This window comes from Typopeltis vanoorti, chromosome 23 (genome assembly GCF_054136105.1).
Source record: "Typopeltis vanoorti isolate ZY-2024b chromosome 23, IOZ_Tvanoo_1.0, whole genome shotgun sequence".
In the NCBI taxonomy this organism is placed as follows: Eukaryota; Metazoa; Arthropoda; class Arachnida; order Uropygi; family Thelyphonidae; genus Typopeltis; species Typopeltis vanoorti.
Genome location: NC_143571.1, coordinates 13,297,079 through 13,315,548, shown reverse-complemented (window position 1 = coordinate 13,315,548; position 18,470 = coordinate 13,297,079). Strand labels below are relative to the sequence as shown.

General features: G+C 36.7%; 1 protein-coding gene across 1 annotated transcript in view; it reads right to left on the bottom strand.

The window, feature by feature from the left end:
* Positions 1-18,470, bottom strand: part of LOC150093631 (alkylglycerol monooxygenase-like) — a 193,801-nt gene that overhangs the window by 38,131 nt on the left and 137,200 nt on the right. Inside the window, exon 9 of the mRNA XM_090412763.1 lies at positions 10,646-10,762. Coding sequence (XP_090268889.1) covers positions 10,646-10,762 — 117 coding nt within the window. The remainder of the gene's footprint in view (positions 1-10,645; positions 10,763-18,470) is intronic.

Below are 18,470 nucleotides of genomic sequence, written 5' to 3'. Positions count from 1 at the left end.
CTTGTTCTTGTCTAGGTTGATGTGTGGGGAAGTGACTGATGATTTTTTTGAGTTGTTTTAAGATTGTATCCATTTAGTATGGCTGTATTTTTGATTATTTCCAATTCTTGGTTTAGAGATTCTTCAGAGGAGCAGAATCTGTGTGCTCTGGTTACTAATGATTTAATGATGCCCAATTTTTGAGATGTATGATGAGCAGAAGAATTGTGAATCTAGTGGCCTGAAAATGTCAACTTGCAATAGATAGAAGCGAAGATGAAACCATCTTCTTTTCTTTGGATGTGTAAATCCAGAAAGGAGATACCCTGTGGAGATTCTTTTTCTAGTGTAAATTTGATGCGAGGATGAAGGTTTATTTTATCTAGAAACAGGTGTAGTTCTTGTTCAGAATGAGCCCAGACAGCAAAGACATCATCGACACATCTTAGCCAAATTTTTGGTTTGGGTTTAAACGTGAAATTTTTTCTTCAAGGTATATTCTAGAAACATGTCATGAATTCTTCACAGGTTTTTCATTGTACAATAAAGTATTGATTCTTTGTTATTTTGGTTGGGTTTGTAGAGTCAAGAAGATGATATGTCTTTCAGAGAAGCCATTTAATTTCATATACTGTCTGATGGTAGAGAATTCTTCTTGTAACTGATGGGTAATTGAACAATTAGTTCTAGCTCATCAAATTAAACATTTTATGATTCCTGTCTTTTGAGGAGGAGGATGTGCAATTGTTGGAGAATGTATCATTCAGTAAAAGTGGGTTTTCTATAAATTTATGTTGTTAAATTACCTGATGGTGAGTAGATGAAAGGATAATTTGTTGTCTTTTTCAATTTCCATAGTGAATTTGATACGAGGGTATAATGTACTGATTTTAGCTAAAAAAGTAGGTAAGGAACAGCCCGTGAAGTTTTAAATGGAGGTGCTGCTTATACAAAATAATTTTAAAAAAATTCTTTTTTTTCTAATCAGTAACCAATTTCTGTAGATTTATTTATTAATAAATTGGTTACTGATTAGAAAAAAAATAATTTTTTAAAAAATTATTTTGTATAGGCAGCACCCCCACTCAAAACTTCACGGGCCGCCACTGCTAAGGAATCTAAATTGTGAGGCCACACAGCAAAAATGTCATCTATATTTCTAACCCAAAATGAAGGTTGAGGGTTTATAGATGAAAAAGGGATGTCTTCTAAATACTCTAAAGGCCAATAGTGATATTGTGACTGCACACTTGGGCTATTAACACAAATGTGATACACTGCTTATACGTTGAAAAGTGTCCTCTTCATGAAGCATTAGTTTGGTCGATTGGTAGAGCCTCTGCTACTAATGGCTCACACAAAAAGTTAAGCAAGTTTGAGCATGGTTAGTCGTTGGAAGGGGTCAAGCGTTTGATGCTGTTGGCATACTCTCCCTTGATGAGTCTTTGGACTCCCTGGAGGTGTCACATAATAATAATAATAATATTTACAAAGATCGATTCTAAGAAACCACTGGATACTACATTTATCTAATGATCTGTTTAGTATGATATTATAAATTTTTTTTTTTTTGGATGATAATATAAATTATATAATTATTTTATAATCACTTTTATGATTAACCTTTTCTTCAATGAAGCATAATGCTATTAGCAATTTAACATCATGCAGTTCATACTCTTTTGAATAATTCAATTGTTTGCATTCTATCTTGTAAAAAATGTTGTTCAGACTGATGATAGTTTGTTAGTTTCAAACCAAAATATTTGGCAGTATATTAAATATTACTTCTTGTGTTTACGTGTAGATAATTTATGATACTATGGTACAAGTTTCCCTCAAAATTAGTATTCTTATATAGTGATACCATTCATTATCATGACAACTGAATCTGGAGACCATTATTGGCATATGCAGTAGACATAGTTTTATTTACATTAAACCTGTCATTTAAAACAACTTGAAAGATTTTAATAGTAATCATAAATACCATATTTTATAAAATCCATCAAACAAGCGAGGAATCTTTATTACTATTTCAAATTATTCTGCCTCATAAAAATATCATTATTACCATTAGACCTCCATACAATTCAAAAGACTCATCATGGGAGATCCATTGTCACAAACAGCCAAACCACTTAAATGCATTCATCATCTCTGCACTCACAGGTAATATATTCCAATCATTGATCACTTTCCATTAAAAAAAAAAATAACTCCTTTCTCTCTGTGCCTTCCCCCATTTTATGAAAAAACCTCGTTCACATTAATCTGGTAATAATCCCTTACAACATATATCCACTCAACTTGGAAAATTGCAATTCCTCAGTATCTCTTCATACTCAGCAGCCCAAAAGACTAGAAATCACCTCAGTTAATTGTCTCTGAATCCTTTCTAATGTTTCTTATCCTTTTGAAAACCAGGTGATCCAATTGATGACCTGATCAAGGTCCTAAAATGAAACCAAAATCCCTTACTTCTACATACTCTCCTCTGCATCAGCACCACAATCTGTTATGCTGTTCTACAGCTTAAGCAATGTGTCCCCTAGATTTTGGGTCCTTATCCACCATTACCATCATATTCCTTATAAAATAGAAAAAATATAAATTAAATATAATAAAATAAAAGAAATAGAAATACAGTTATAATGAAAAAAAGTAAAATCTTTTTTCAATTAATGTTGAACCTAGTACTGGTTCAATAACAAAAATTTCAGATAGCACACAGATACAACCAAATAAACTTATGCCTGGGTGGCTTTGTGGATAGCATATCCAACCAATGTCCACTACCTAGTGATGGTAAAATTGTTTACCACACAAGGTAGCAGATGAGAAAGTAGACAATTTTTGTCACATGATGTGAGACCACCACCCTACTTACTGAAGACCTCAGAAGGGTTGAAAAAGTACCATGTTTATTCTCTAGAGCAGAGGAGCAGATTATCTAACAAACAGTTCATCCAGAGTAATAAAATGTATTTTAAGTTTATAACCTATAGTACCTTCAAAAAAAAACTACATTTACAAATTGTAGTGTTTACATACACTACAATTTGTAAATGTTCAGAGCTGAATTTTGGATTGAATTATATTTCTCTAATTTTTGTAAAACTGTCATAATATCAGCAATTCTATAGTGCAGTGTGATGAATGATGAGACAATGTGTTTTTCAAAATGGAAAATACCAGTTTAATTCTCTCACGAAAAGAGGAATCTTTATATGGGCTTTTTCAACTGAAGATGAGTTAGCTGATCTCATATAGAGATAGCAGGATTTTTCTCCCAGAATTCAGGTGTTTTTCATTCCATATACAGGCAAACTGGATGATGGCTAGTGGAGTTGTGTCTAGATAGAGGATTAAGTAGTTGATGGCGAGTTGTGGTGGAGCGTGTCCTCCATCATAATGACGTCTTGGAGATGCAATGTTATTAATAATAATAAATTATTCAAACTTTCATATTTTATAAAAGTGCTACCACTCTAGTAAACAGTAGTACTTTTATAAATATCTGACAAGGTACATCAAAGCTATAGCATTTATGAAAACTTGACCCCTTTCGGTTATGTACTTTAGACAGAAACTAAAACTCAAACTATTCTCTCTCTAGTTTAATTATGGCAATATAGACCGGGATAATGAGATAGCAACTGGAAGTAAAGAAAATGAGTTTCTCGAGTTTTTGAAGGTCAACTAACTCAGGCAGTATGTTACAGAGGGCACACGAGGATTGAAAGTGTTGGATTTGATCATCTCATCAGAGGATGTAATTATAAATGAGGTGTCCATCATTCTCCAGTTGGTGAGAGTGACCATGAAGTGATTACCTGGGTAGCTGCCAGCAGTGTGAGGACCTCTGTGAGGAAAGGCTATATGTGGAACTACAAGACTGGTGATTAAGAGTAGCTCAGGAGACAGCTTGCAGGTGTAGCATGGAATGAGAAGTTGGGTGGAAAGGAGATCAATGCAGCTTGGGTGATATACAAGAACTATCTAGTAGAAGCAATGTCTAAATGTATTTATTCCAAGAGTCAGAAGGTTAAATAAGGTGGGTGTGAAATGGATGAATGAAGAGATTAAGCATGCAACAGAGGAAAAGGCATTATGAAGACAATCAATTCCATGAAGAATACAAAGAACAGGCAAGAGGGTAACTTGGTTGGTGAGGATAGCAAAAGTGAAGTACGAGCAGCAGTTAGCTAGTGAAGCCAAAAAGAATTCCAGGGAGTTATTTCAATATGTAGCCAACAAAAAAAAAAAAAAAAAAAAAGAATGATAACTGAAGGGTGACACACTGATTGGAGAAAATGTATAAGAACAACTGCTACAAAAGATCTAGTGGAGATATTTAATGAGCAGTTCATAAAGGTCTTTCGTTCTTGTGAATGTGACATCATGGAGCGTTTGAGAGCAATTAATGATGTGGAGGAGAGACTGACTGTAAGTGAGCAAGAGGTAGGTGGGGAATTGAGCAAACTTGATGTTAATTAGGCTATGGGACTTGATAATATATCACTATGTATTTTGAAGGAATGTGCAAGAGAGTTGGCATCTTCCTTGATATATTTGATTAATATGAGTCTAGCAATGGATCAAGTTCCAAAGGAGTGGAATGAAGGCAAGATTGTGCCACTTCAATAAAGAGGTCACAGACCTTGAGCAATGAATTATAGGCTTATCTGTGTGTCAGTGTGTTAGAGTGGCTGGTGAGAACCAGGATCCAGAATTAGGTTGACAACAATGGTATTATCTTTGATGGACAGTATGGATTTGCTTATTATGTCACCTTATTACAATAAGGTGATGGCTTCATTGGATAAAGGAGATGGATACACATCTCCTTGTCCGATGAAACTTCAATTTTGCAAAAGCTTTTGATGCTAATAGATTATTGCATGATTAGCTGATAGTCAAACTAGAGCAGATATTAGAAGGCTTGGATATTAGAATGGTGCATTGGATCGGAGATTGGCTATCTGATCAACAAGTTGTGTATGGGGTAAAAATATCCTGGAAGAGGAAAGTCACTAGTGGTATGCTTGGGGTCTGTTTTAGGGCTATTGCTGTTTAGCCTGTATGAATGATATTGGGGAAGATTTGGATTGGGATATTCAGTTGTTTGCAGATGAGGCAAAGTTGGGATGAACTATGAGGAGCAAAAGCAGATGTCGTAGCCTTACATGAAAACTTGAATAGATTGAGTGAATGGGTACAGGAGTGGGGATACCAGTTCAATGTTGCAAAATGTAAGGTTTTAAAATTTGGGAAACAAAGATAGGATGTAGAATTTACACTTGGTGGGGATATATTGTTGGAGATGAAGGAAATAAGAGCTCTTGGGGTGATGGTGGATAAGGATCTAAAATTTAGAGGATACATTGCCAAAATTGTGAGGACAACACAACGAATTCTTGGAATGATGCGGAAAACACTGACTTGTAGAAGGAAGAGATTCTTGTTTCATTGTAAAAGGCTCTCCTTAGGCCACACATGGACTGTTGTGCAGATTTGGTCACCTGGTTTTCAATAGGATGAAGAGATGCTAAGAGTCCAGAGGTGACTGAGGTTTCTGATCTATAGAATGTGGAATATAAGGAAAGGTTGAGAAGAAGCAATTTATAGAGTCTAGTGGATAGGAGGAAGAGGGGTGCTATGGTAAAGACATACAAGTTAGTAAGGGGTTGTTATAAGATCAATGTTGAAGAGGTTTTTCATAAAATGATGGGAGATCAGGAGAGAACAAGAGGTCATCCTTAGAAGCTGTATAAGGAGGGTGTGAACAGGTGAGTGAGAAGAAGGTTTTTTACATGCAGAGTTCTCAATGATTGGAATGCCTTGCCTGAGCGTGTGGTGTCTGCAGAGAATTTTAATGTGTTTAAGGCATGGTATAATGAGCTGTGTGTATGATAGAGGTACCTCCTAAATGAGTCGTTGACTCCATGGGATCTTAGGGTAATAGTAGAAGTAGTAGGGTAATAATAGTTAAGAATCGCTACTGCTAAAAATTAAGCCTTTCTTTCTTTATCTTATTTACCAAGAATCCCATTTTGCTGCACATTATTATTTTTTATTTATTTTGAAGCATAACTTAAATGATAAAAGAGATAACATGTTAGTATTTTTGTGCAACTTTAAGTGTATAATTTTAGAGTGCTCTGTAATGAACGTAGCAACATTCTCCTGTCTACATTTTGTAATTATAATTCAAGAAATTCCATGGACTCCAGAAATCATTAAGAAGGCCTTCATAATGAATATCTAGATTCTTCTTAAATTAATGCAGTGCATGAGTTTCAGAACTCATGCACAAGATACATTGCTTCAAATAGTTTAGAGTAAACTGTTTCCTAAGTTTCATAATCAGTGGATCTGCAATTCCTCATAAATCCCTTCTCGACTAAAAATTCCCCACACTTGACCACCTTCCATGATAAGAGTCTTCCAAGACTGCATGATAATTCTTTCCATTCAGAGGTAAAGCTGATCCTTTAGTTACAGAAAAATACTTCAAAGTTATTACCCAAATGAGTACTCTCAAACTCTGGATCCCTTCAGTTAATTATCTCTCGCTAGGTGCATAAATTCCATTTCCTTCTGCTTTATGCTCAGTGAACTAATTTGCTGATACATGCTATCTATGTTTTTTTGCAATTGGCCTATAACAGCAACTGACTATTTTGTTACTAATTTTTAATGGAACTTGTGCCATCATAATATTTATTATACACACGTATTCACAATATAGTAATTTTGTTACCGTAAATATTTCGACCAGAAACTAACTGGTCATCATCAGCTCATCAGCATAATCACAAGGTGAATCTACAATGAAAAATGTTGATCCTATTTACAGAGCTGAGCTGCCTAGTGGATGATTACAATGATTACAATTAATGCCCAAATTTAAAATTAAGTGATTTTAAATAAACTTTTATTAAATTAAATAATGAAATGATACAACATTATATTAAATAGAAAACAAAATAATTAAAATGGGGGAAGGAAACATTATTTATCATTCTGACTGAAATTTGGGTGTAGAAGTGCTTCAGCATTCTCTTTAAATAACCACTCAAACCTAAACTTGCACTAATGTAAAAAGCGAGTATTGGATCATAGGATATTGTGGTCAGTGTCTACTCCATGCTGAGCAAGGTCAGATTTTTCAGGTTTACTGTTGTTAACGTAAGATTGATGTTCTTGTAGTCATTTTTCAACAGAATGTCCTGTTTGTCCAAAGTATGAGTGGAAGCACTCACAGTGGACTCGGTAAACACCATGGAGAGAGAGAGAGGAGACTGTTTATCTTTCATGGATGGTAACGAAGAAGAGATTTCGATGATAGAGAAAAAAGTAGGAACTAAATTATATCTTTTCAGGATCTTAGCAATGATCTCAGAGGTGCCTGCAGTATTCGGGACAGGGATTTGCTATGCAGGTTCAGGATTTCTGGTGATGAGCTCGTAAGAGTCCAAGATGCATTTAAACTTCTTTGAGGTGAAACCATTCCATGGTTCAATAAAAGCAACTGAGTATATATATCCTTTTGGCCTCTACTGCACATTAGACAGCTTTAAATGTGCTATCTCTCAGGACCCTGACCAGCAGCACATTCAGGATTTAATGGGGGGGGCCCGAGTTGAGTAGACAATTTGAGAATACACACTACGCATCGAAAACGACCTATGACTGAGCATCTGCAATGATCGCTAATTCTTAAGTAGTATAGAAATAGAAGATACAACACAATAAAAATAAAAAAATAAATTTTAATCAGGAAAACATTTTTTTGGAAAATTTTCTAGTGTTTTTTTCCCTTTTTCTTTGGGGGGACCAGGGCCCCTTCGCTCCCCCCCTATGGGTGCGCCACTGATCCTGACTTTCTGCTGATCTTTTATTCTTGTTAGTTGCATTTTTTATGGCATCATCAGCAATGCTGCTCCTTGCCATTATGTACTCTCTATCCTCCTTGAAAATACACTCCCTGTAGCTATATCTTCCTCTGTCAGCCACAGCCAGTAATGCCCGTAATTTTTGGCCAAGTTGAATTAACTGCCAGAAATTCTTCCTTCTGCATTCTTAAACATGAAATGCAGTATCCTTGTGTCTTTTAATAACTGTCCCATTTATATTTGAGACTCAAGAAGCTACTACATTCAGCATTCTTTGACCATCCAATTCTGATATATATATATATATATATATATATATATATATACACTCACCTCATGGGTGCTGTTAGCATTCAATCTTATACACTGATTGCTGCTCATATGGGTATTTTTAGGAATATAATAACCAAAATAATTTAGTTACTGTTGCCTATATTTTACCCAAGTCAAACTGGTGTTCCCAGGAAACAATACACAGGTAAATATACACACGTGCAGGTCTGGCTGGTGGCGTGTGCGAAGTGTGCAATATACACAGGCACCGCAGAAGAAAAGGTGCCTAAAAGATGTCAAAAAATACGAGATAAGAATTTAAACGAACAACGAATGGTACAGAACGGTACATATAATTATGAATTATATGTACCGTTTTACGTTATTCATTATAATTATGAATTATATGTACCGTTAGACGATGTACATAATTATGAATTATGTACATCATCTTCCATTCGGACCCCTTCAGATCTTCCTGGAAATGAACAAATAAATTCTGAAATTGTATCCTGGACCCGATTATATCACTGTAATTTTTGATTAAAATTTATGAAAATATACCTAAAATAGTTCTTTAATTTTTGATGTATCATAAATCAACTTATGATTAATTGTTGAGTTCCGTGTAAAAAAAAAAATTGTATAAACAAGACTCATCCGTAGGTAACATTATACTGTAAAGTGGTTTTCATTTGTTTTTCATTTCCTGTTCGTTTTATTCACACTTTATTAAAAAAAAAAGCTTTTTTGGAAAGAAGCCGAACATTAATTGCACACACAAGAAAAATACTAGGTGCCGGCACTGCACATGTGCATGCAGGCACTATATGAGTTAGTGAGACTGAAGTGACAAAGCAAAGTCTAAAGTCCTAAACAGTCTCATCTAGTGGGCTTGATTGGACAGTCTTGACCATTGGGCTGATGAAAGAATATTTCCCTTATCTAAGGCAGTTTTATGCATCCAAATTTACTGAGGTTAGGATTTTTCAAAGCAGAGATAAATCAAAGAATATTATTTTGTAGTTGTATTTGCTTCTTCACAGAAGCATATATAACTACAACCTTTTTTGTCAGTAGATTTTTGATAGGTATCCAAAGAATGGTTTGTGAGTCCTGAGCAGCCATAGTAGTTACACCATAAATACTGCATAACACTTGGCAAATAGCAGGCAAAGCTAGATATTAATATATATCCATGACTTTCTGAAAAGTTAACAAAACTCTTGAAAAATATAATCTAGGGGCCGCCTTTAAACAATTTTCTGTGTTGGCTGAAGGTGCCCACTAGAATGTATTTTTCAAGATTTTTGTTAACTTTTCAGAAATGTCATGGATATATGAGATAATGATGGTGATGGATTTAATGTAGTAATCTATGTTTGGGAGGAGTATGTATATATGAGATATTGGCTAAGAAGGTATTTTGTATGTAGTTTCAGCAGTGAGGACATTATTATCGGAGCAAATCAGAACACAGGCTACATCAGGTACCACCAGTATGGCCTCTCAAGACTTGCACACTGTATCAGTTTGGATACATGTAAAACAATCCTCTGGAGAAAAAGATCACTTTGCTTCACAGAAGCATGTACAATTACAAAATACTCTTTCTTGAATCTCCTTGTGTCTTGAAAAACTGTTCCAACTTCAATAAATTTAAATGCATAAAACTGCCTAAAATCTAGGTACTGCTCATTCTTCTCAGGCTCCCAGTCCAATGGTCAAGAGCATTTAATCAAGCTTATCAAGCCATGCAATTTAGGACTTGAGGCTTCACTTTGTTTCTTCACTTTTGTCTTACTTACCTATGCAGCACCTACATGAACATATCTTTATCTGTATATTGTTCCATGATGATGCTAATTTGACTGCACAAAAACATTTAGAACCAAGGCTCACAACATGGGTTTCCACAGTAGGACCACAAATTATCAGGACCAGCCTCAAATTACCAGGACCAACATGCAGTGTTGCTTCAGTTGTGCATAAAGCGGGTATAGTGGGATGTGGAAGTTTGGAATGTCTCTTCCCAGAGTGTGTAACCCCAACTATGAAATTAGGAGGTGGAAGTGTGATGGTATGGTCCTGTTTTTTCGAGTTTGGACTTGGACCTCTGTTTGTCGTGCCACCAACATTGAACTCTGAGAGGTATCTGAACATTCTGGACAATGCAATATTTCCTACTTTGTGGCATTTCTACGGAAATGACCATTGTTCCTTTCAGCAAGACAATGCACCAGGTCATAAGGTTGCTGCTGTACCTCTGTGGTTTGTGGACTGTAGGTTTGCTGTAGTTATCATAGCAAAAGGAGATCCTACATCTTATTAAAGTGGGCGCCATGACTGCTTGTTTTTCACACTATGGTGTCTGTTGACTTCTTTCCATTCAGTGTGTGTGTGTGTGTGTGTGTGTGTGTGTATATATTTACACACTTATTTATTGAATATTAATATTACTAAAGAGTGTGAAATGAAAATATCAAACTTACTGAAGGATTTGCTATTAATGTAGCATAGCTGAGTAATATAAGGATAAAATGAGCTAAAACATAGACATTGCAGAATGTAGAAACTTCAGGATGATATTTTTCTACTGGCGAATGAACCTGAAAATATTTCAGGAACATTAGAAATGCATGTATACATAATTTCGTATGATAATAATTATGTATGTTAGACATAAAACACAATTAGCATTAACTAAGATTGTATTGCAAAATTTGAATTATAACTATCTAGGTATGCTAAGATGAATCCAAAAAGTTTTTATAGGTATGTAAAAAAAGGGGATAAGAATAATTACAAACAAATTAAACATAACCAGCTATTATGGAAGCATTCTAGTAATCTGGCTGTGGTTGCAGCTGGATCATTCAAAATTTAATAAATATTTCACATGTGAATACTGAGAAGAGGAAATACTGCTTGAACAGCCAGATTTACTTGATGTAAGTAATACAGGACAAAGAGATTGTGGATATTTTCAACCACTTTGCAGTTTGAAAGGTTGGAGATAGGGACAATATAATTCCTTTAATGATAGTAAATAGATGTATGTCACAGTTAATCAATACACTTTTGATTATCTTCAGTGACTAACTAAGATTAGAACGAGTACCTGCTAAATAAAAATTTGCAAGGGCTATTTTAATTCATAAAGGAGGCTTGTTACATATATTGGAGAATTATAGACCAGTGAGTCTTATTAGTATTATGAAAAAGTAAGAGAAAAATTAAACCATTAAAAGTTGTTACATTTGCTGCATTCCATGTGTTACATTTTATATCAGTTCTTGGTTTTATTTAACCAATGCAAACTGTTTAAATATTGCAGGCAACGTAGTTTTAAGGGTGAGACATGATTAGCTGGAAAAATGTGAGATTCTATTGATGAACATATCTCCATTACAGTACATTTATCGCTGTTAATAATAATAAAACCTGCATATTCATGACAGATTACACTGCTTCTCACATCATCCTTGAGAGATTATTATTACCACCCCAAGACCGCATGGAGTCAAAGACTCATCTGGGAGGTCCTTTTATCACACACACACACACACACACACACACACACACACACACACACACACACACACACACACACACACACACACACACACACACACACACACACACACACACACACAGCTCATCAGACCATGTTTTAAACACATTCAAACTCTCTGCAGACACCACATTCTCAGGCAAGGCATTTCAATCACTCACAACTCTGCATGAAAAAAACCTGCCTCTCACTCCCCTACTCACATCCTCTTTATACAGTTTCCAGGGATGACCTCTGGTTCTCCCCTGATCTCCCACTATTCTCTGTAAAACTTCTCCACCATTGATCATATAACAACCCCTTACCAACTTGTAGGTCTCTATCATATCTCCCCTCTTCCTCCTGTCCACCAGACTCTGCAAATTACATCTTCTCAATCTTTCCTCATACTCGGCATTCCAGAGGTAAGAAACTACCTTAGTCAGTCTCCAATGGATATTAAATCATTATTCTTTAAGTTAATTTGGTTAGTGTGAGAAAGCTTCACAATATTCTTTAAGCAAATGTGCAAATCAGAAGGAAATATGAAGTAACAGGTTTGTGTGTTTCAATTTTATCATGTGGTCTGTATTTTAGGTCTTCCATTTCTTTCAAGTCTTGATTCTTCATGTTGGTAAAATCAGATATATCCATAGGTTTTTATTATTATTATTCAGGACTCCATGGAGTCAAAAGATTCATCGTGGGAGGTCCTTCCTAAGAAACACAAAGTCTATCAAGACTCATCGTGGGGAGGTCCCCCCCCCCCCTAAGAAACACAAAGTCTATCATACCACTCCTTAAACTCATTGACCGTTCTCGCTCTCACAACTCCATCAGGCAATGCATTCCATGGTTCAACCATCCTTCATGCAAAGAAACCACTCCTCACCCTCTTGCTCGCAGTTTCCTTTCGTAGCTTAGAGGGATGGCCTCTTGTCACCACTCCTTACTGCTGTTCAACCAAGTGAAAGAACTCCCCAGTGTTCAACCCTGTTATCACCTCTCAATAGTTTAAAAGTCTCAATCATATCAACTCTCCTTCTTCTATCCACAAACTCTGTAGTCCACATTCCCTGAGCTGATCCTCATAACTATCATTGTACAGCCCTGAAAACATCTTTGTTATCTGCCTTTGTACCTTTGTGTGGTCTGATCAGGGTCTTATACAACGGAATGATAACTGTTTTATCTCTGCAGGTCAGCATCGTTCTTATTATTGCAGCAATCTTCTGTGTTACCTTCACCACCTTTGCAATATATCCCCTAAAATTCAGGTTTCTATCTATCATAAACCCCAGATCTCTCATCTCCCCTACTTCCTCCAGTATAAATCCTCCCATAGAGTATGCAGCATCCCATCGATGTTTCCAAAACCTCAAGACCTTACATTTTGCTGCATTAAACCGATACCCCCATTCATTTGCCCATCTATCTAACTTATTCAAATCCTCTTGCAGGGCTGCCGATCTACACTATTACTAATAATCCTTCCCAGCTTTGCATCATCCACAAACAACTGAATATCCCCTTGCAATCCACTGACAATGTCATTGATATAAAGGTTAAACAATATCCACTCCTCACCCTCTTGCAACTTTTCATGTCAGTACTGGGACCTGAGGGTCCCACAGGTCCCAGTACTGAGCCCTGTGGGACCATCACTTGTAACCCTCTGCTTCCTTGAAACTACCCCACCATACATTCATTAGAATCATTCATCAGAATGACTAGTCTGTTTATAAAATTCCAGTTAACATAAGCAAGGATTTCTAGACTCCCAATATAGACCAGAGGAAGCTAAAGATTAGCTAAACAAGTGTTCTTTTCCAGGATGGCAGGAAAAAGACCCAGAGTAAGACCAAGATGGAAGTGGATTGATACAGTTAAAAGTGCCTTAGATGATGGCAATATAAGATTTGATAATATTGGAATGCTGACAGATAACACGCTAATCTAGCAGAGAAGTATGGTAGGAAGTTAGTAATGATGTAACTTTTCATGTAGTACTGTCATAAGATCCTGTACACTCCTGAGCATATATGTCAGGAATTTGATGATGATTTATAAAATACAAATATTATATACAAAATATATTAATATATTAAAATGCTAATATATCAGTATATTAATACTCTAATTAACATCATACAAAACCAAAAGCTTATTAGAACACATCACACGCATCTAACATAATTGGCATTAGTGAAACATGGCTGACTGAAGATGATATAGCTAGTGGGATTGAATATATTGAATAAGGGTATAGTGTGTTCAGGAATGACAGGGAGAATAAAATGGGGGGGGGAGTATTACTGATGATAGCTGATGAGTTGCAGCCAAGGAGAATAGAAGTTGAATTGCAGGATAGAGAAAAGAGCACATTTGAGGCCATTTGGTGTGAGATTGAGGCTAGCTGAACAAAATATAAAATTGGGTGCTGCTATATACCAGGTGATGGAATAGATGGTGGAGATATTATGCATAAGCAATTAGAAGAAATGAGTGGAAGGAGGGTAATTATTATGGGAGATTTCAACTATGGTAGCATTGATTGGAGGGAGGAAAAGACACATGGAAGGAAGGAATTGGGTTTTATGCAGTTATTAAGGGATGACTATCTGCGACAGCATGTAATGGAAAATATTAGGGGTCAGAGAGTGCTTGACCTAGTAATTGCATCTGAGGATTTGGCTGTAACAAATATGACCACATTGCCACCAATTGGTGAGAGTGATCATAGGGTCTTGACTTGGAAGGTGGCTAAAAGTGTGGAATTTACAATTAAGACAGGGTACATGTGGAATTATCGGGCTGGTAAGTATGACAAGCTTAGGAGTTTGATTGGTTCAGTGCCATGGCATGTAAAACTGCAAGGGCTGGATGTTGATAGTGAATGGGTTGAGAAGTTTTTGCAGGAGGCAATGGCTGACTGTATACCTAGAGTCCGATTAACAAATCAAGTAGGGATTAAATGACTGAATAACACCATTAAGCTTGAACTGGAAAAAAAGAAACAACTGTGGAGAGAATTTAAGGAGAAAGGTGACCTGCAGGCACATGAATGGTATAAAGCCCAGGCCAGAAGGTAACAAGTGTGGTAAGAAAAGCAAAAGTGGATTATGAAAGAACATTAGCCATGCAGGCTAAAGAGAATTCCAAACAGTCTTTTCAATATGTTGCAAGTAAAAGAAAAAATGTATACGACAGATTGATTTTAAAGAATGCCGATGGTAGGGATGTAACCAAATCAGTTGATATAGTAGAATTACTGAGTGAGCACTTCGCAAGAGTATATCATCCAGGTGGTGACATTGCAGAAATGGAAGAACCAACAGCTTATACGGTAATCATTAGTTTATACAGGAATTGTGATGAATGAAGTGGAGGTGAACAGTCTATTACAAAACCTCAATGTCAATTTATCTGCAGGATTGGATGGTATACCAGCTCGTGTCATTCGAGAAGAGGCTAAAGAATTGTCAGTGCCTTTGACCATTTTGTTTAATTTGAGTCACGGGTCTGGGTTAGTCCCAAGGGGGTGGAAAGAGGGGAAATTAGTTCCACTGCATAAAGTAGAACTATTTTTTTCAACAGCAGTCTTGGAGGTTCCAAGACTGCTGTTGAAAATTACCGGCCGATCAGCATATCAGGAATTGTTGTCAAGGTCTTGAAGAAAATAGTCAAGAGGAAAATACAAGATTGGATAGATGAAAACGGGATACCCTATGGGGAACAGCATGATTTTGTGAAGGGTAGATCATGCCTCAGTAACTTGCTCACGTTCCATAACACAGTGACAGCTGAACTGGATAAGGGTAACAGGTTTACAGTGATTCTACTGGACCTTGCTAAAGCCTTTGATAGGATATCACATGGAATTCTAATCAGTAAACTGCAGTATATGAGAATGGATATAGGGTTGGTGAGATGGATAGGAGGGTGGTTGATGGAGAGATATCAGAGAGTGGTTTATTCAGGAGAAGAGTCCAAAAGATGGCCTGTGACTAGCAGCGTGCCGCAGGGTTCTGTTCTTGGACCACTACTGTTTAATTTGTTCATTAACGATATAGGAAAGGATCTGAGAGGACCTGTGCATCTGTTTGTAGATGATGCAAAGTTAGGTAGAGCAATAGTGAATGCTCAGGATGTCAAAATTTTGCAGGACGATTTGGATAGTTTGGAGGACTGGGCTAAGGAGAATGGATATCAATTTTATGTGGAAAAATGTAAGGTTTTGCATTTTTGGTGAAAAGATTAGCAGCAGTATATCACATTGGTGGAACTGTACTCCAGGAGATTGACGAGGCCAGGGATTTGGGAGTTGAAGTTTAGGGGACACATCGCAAAAGTGGCAAAATCAGCTCATCAAATCAATTGGTTGCTGAAAAACACTTTAATGAGCAGAGAAAAACAGGTTATCGTTCCTCTGTATCGAGCCTTGATAAGACCCCCATCTAGACTACTGTGCCTAGATATATGCGCAAGGGTTTCTTCTTGATGGGGAGGAGGTGGAGAGGATCCCGAGACGAGCGACCAAGATAATAGCAGGACTATGAAATGAACCTTATGAGAACAGGGTGAAGATTTGTGGGCTGCAGAAATTGGTTAATAGGTGGAAAAGGGGTGATGTGATTGAGACATTCAAATTACTGAAGAGTTTCTATAAGATTAATTCAGAAGATATTTTTGAGAATAGGACTGGTAGTGGGAGGACTAGGGCCATCCATGGAAGCTTGGTAAGAGTGTGGTTAGCAGGGGGTGTTAGAGCTAGGTTTTTTACTTGGAGAGTGGTAAATGAGTGGAATAGGCTGACAGAGTCTGTTGTGGGTGCAATGACTGTAAATGAGTTCAAGGTGAAGTATGATAGATACTGAGTGAATGTTGAATAGTTGTTCTTGGCATGATGTTGGGTCTCCCTCGATGAGTCTAAGGACTCCTTGGAGCTGCTCGTAATAATAATAATAATAATAAATAATACTGCTACAGAGTATAGGAGCTAGATGAGCACTAGGTAATGTTTTCCAATGCTGAATTCAAAGATTTATATTTTATATCCGGAGTATAAGATAATCCTATGTTGCAGCAATTTTTTCTTATCTTCAGATATTATCTTATATGCCAATATATACGGTATACATTCTTGTTAAGTATAATTTCTTACATCATCAAATCAAGGGGTTTACAGAATACTACATGAAAAATTTACATAATTACTAACTTCCTATCAACAAATTTCCTCCAAATTAATCTGATATCTCTCAAGACTCCATTTTCAGATCTTATATTTCTGTATTCTAAGGCACTTTTTACTGTATCAATCCACCTATATTCTTGGTCTTCCTCTGGGTCTTTTTCTTGCCAACCTGGCAGAAAATGCTTGTTTTGCTAATCTTTCCTCTTCCATTCCGTTTAAGTGATAATACCACCTGAGACTAGCTCTGCTAGCACATTCCTGGATGCTAACAATTATTATTATTATTACCAGGAGACCTCATGGAGTCAAAGACTCATCTGGGAGGTCCTTTTATCACACACACACACATCTCATCATACTGTGTCTTAAACACACTCAAACTCCATGCAGACACCACACTCTCAGTCAAGGCATTCCAATCATTCGCAACTCTGCATGAAAAAACCTACCTCTCACTCCCCTACTCACATCCTCTTTATACAGTTTCCAGGGATGACCTCTGGTTCTCCCCTGATCTCCTACTATTCTCTGTAGAACTTCTCCACCATTGATCTTATAACAACCCTTACCAACTTGTAGGTCTCTATCATATCTCCCCTCTTCCTCCTCTCCACCAGACTGCAAATTACATCTTCTCAATCTTTCCTCATATTCAACATTCCAGAGGTCAGAAACTACCTTAGTCAGTCGCCTTTGGATCCTTTCCAACATCTCGTCATCCTTTTGAAAACCCGGTGACCAAATCTGGGCATAATAGTCCATGTGTGGCCTAATCAAAGTCTTATATAACGGAACAAGAATCTCCTTACTTCTACACGTCAGTGTTCTCCTCCTCATCATTCCCAGAAGCCTTTCTGTTGTCTTCACAATTTTGGTGATGTGTCCCCTAAATTTTAGATCCTTATCCCTTCTACCTCCAACAATATATTCTCACCAAGCATAAATTCTGCATCACATCTTTGTTTTCCAAATTTTAAAACCTTACATTTTGCAACATTGAACTCACATCCCCATTTCCGTGCCCAATCACTCAATTTATTCAAGTCTTCTTGCAAGGCCACAACATCTTCACTACTCTTTATGGTTCGTCTCAACTTTGCATTATCTGCAAACAACTGAATATCTCCATCCAAATATTCGCCAATATCATTAATATACAAGTTAAACAGTAATGGCCCTAAAACAGACCTCCTGAGGCACTCCACTAGTGACTTTCTTTTTCCTGGATATCGCACCCCCATACACAACTTGTTGATACCTATCAGATAGCCAGTCTCCAATCCAATGCACTAATCTAATATCCAACCCCATCTGCTCTAGTTTGACTGTCAGCTTATCATGAGGTACTCTATCAAAAGCTTATGCGAAATCCAAGTATATTACTGTGTATCCTTCTCCTCTGTCCAAGGAAGCAGTCACTTTATTGTAATAAGTAAGTAGATTACTAAAACATGACCTCCCTTTAACAAATCCATGCTGTCCATCAAAGATAATACCATTGTTGTCAACCCAACTCTGGATCCTAGTTCTCACAAGCTTCCCCAACAACTTAACCGCCCTGCCACAT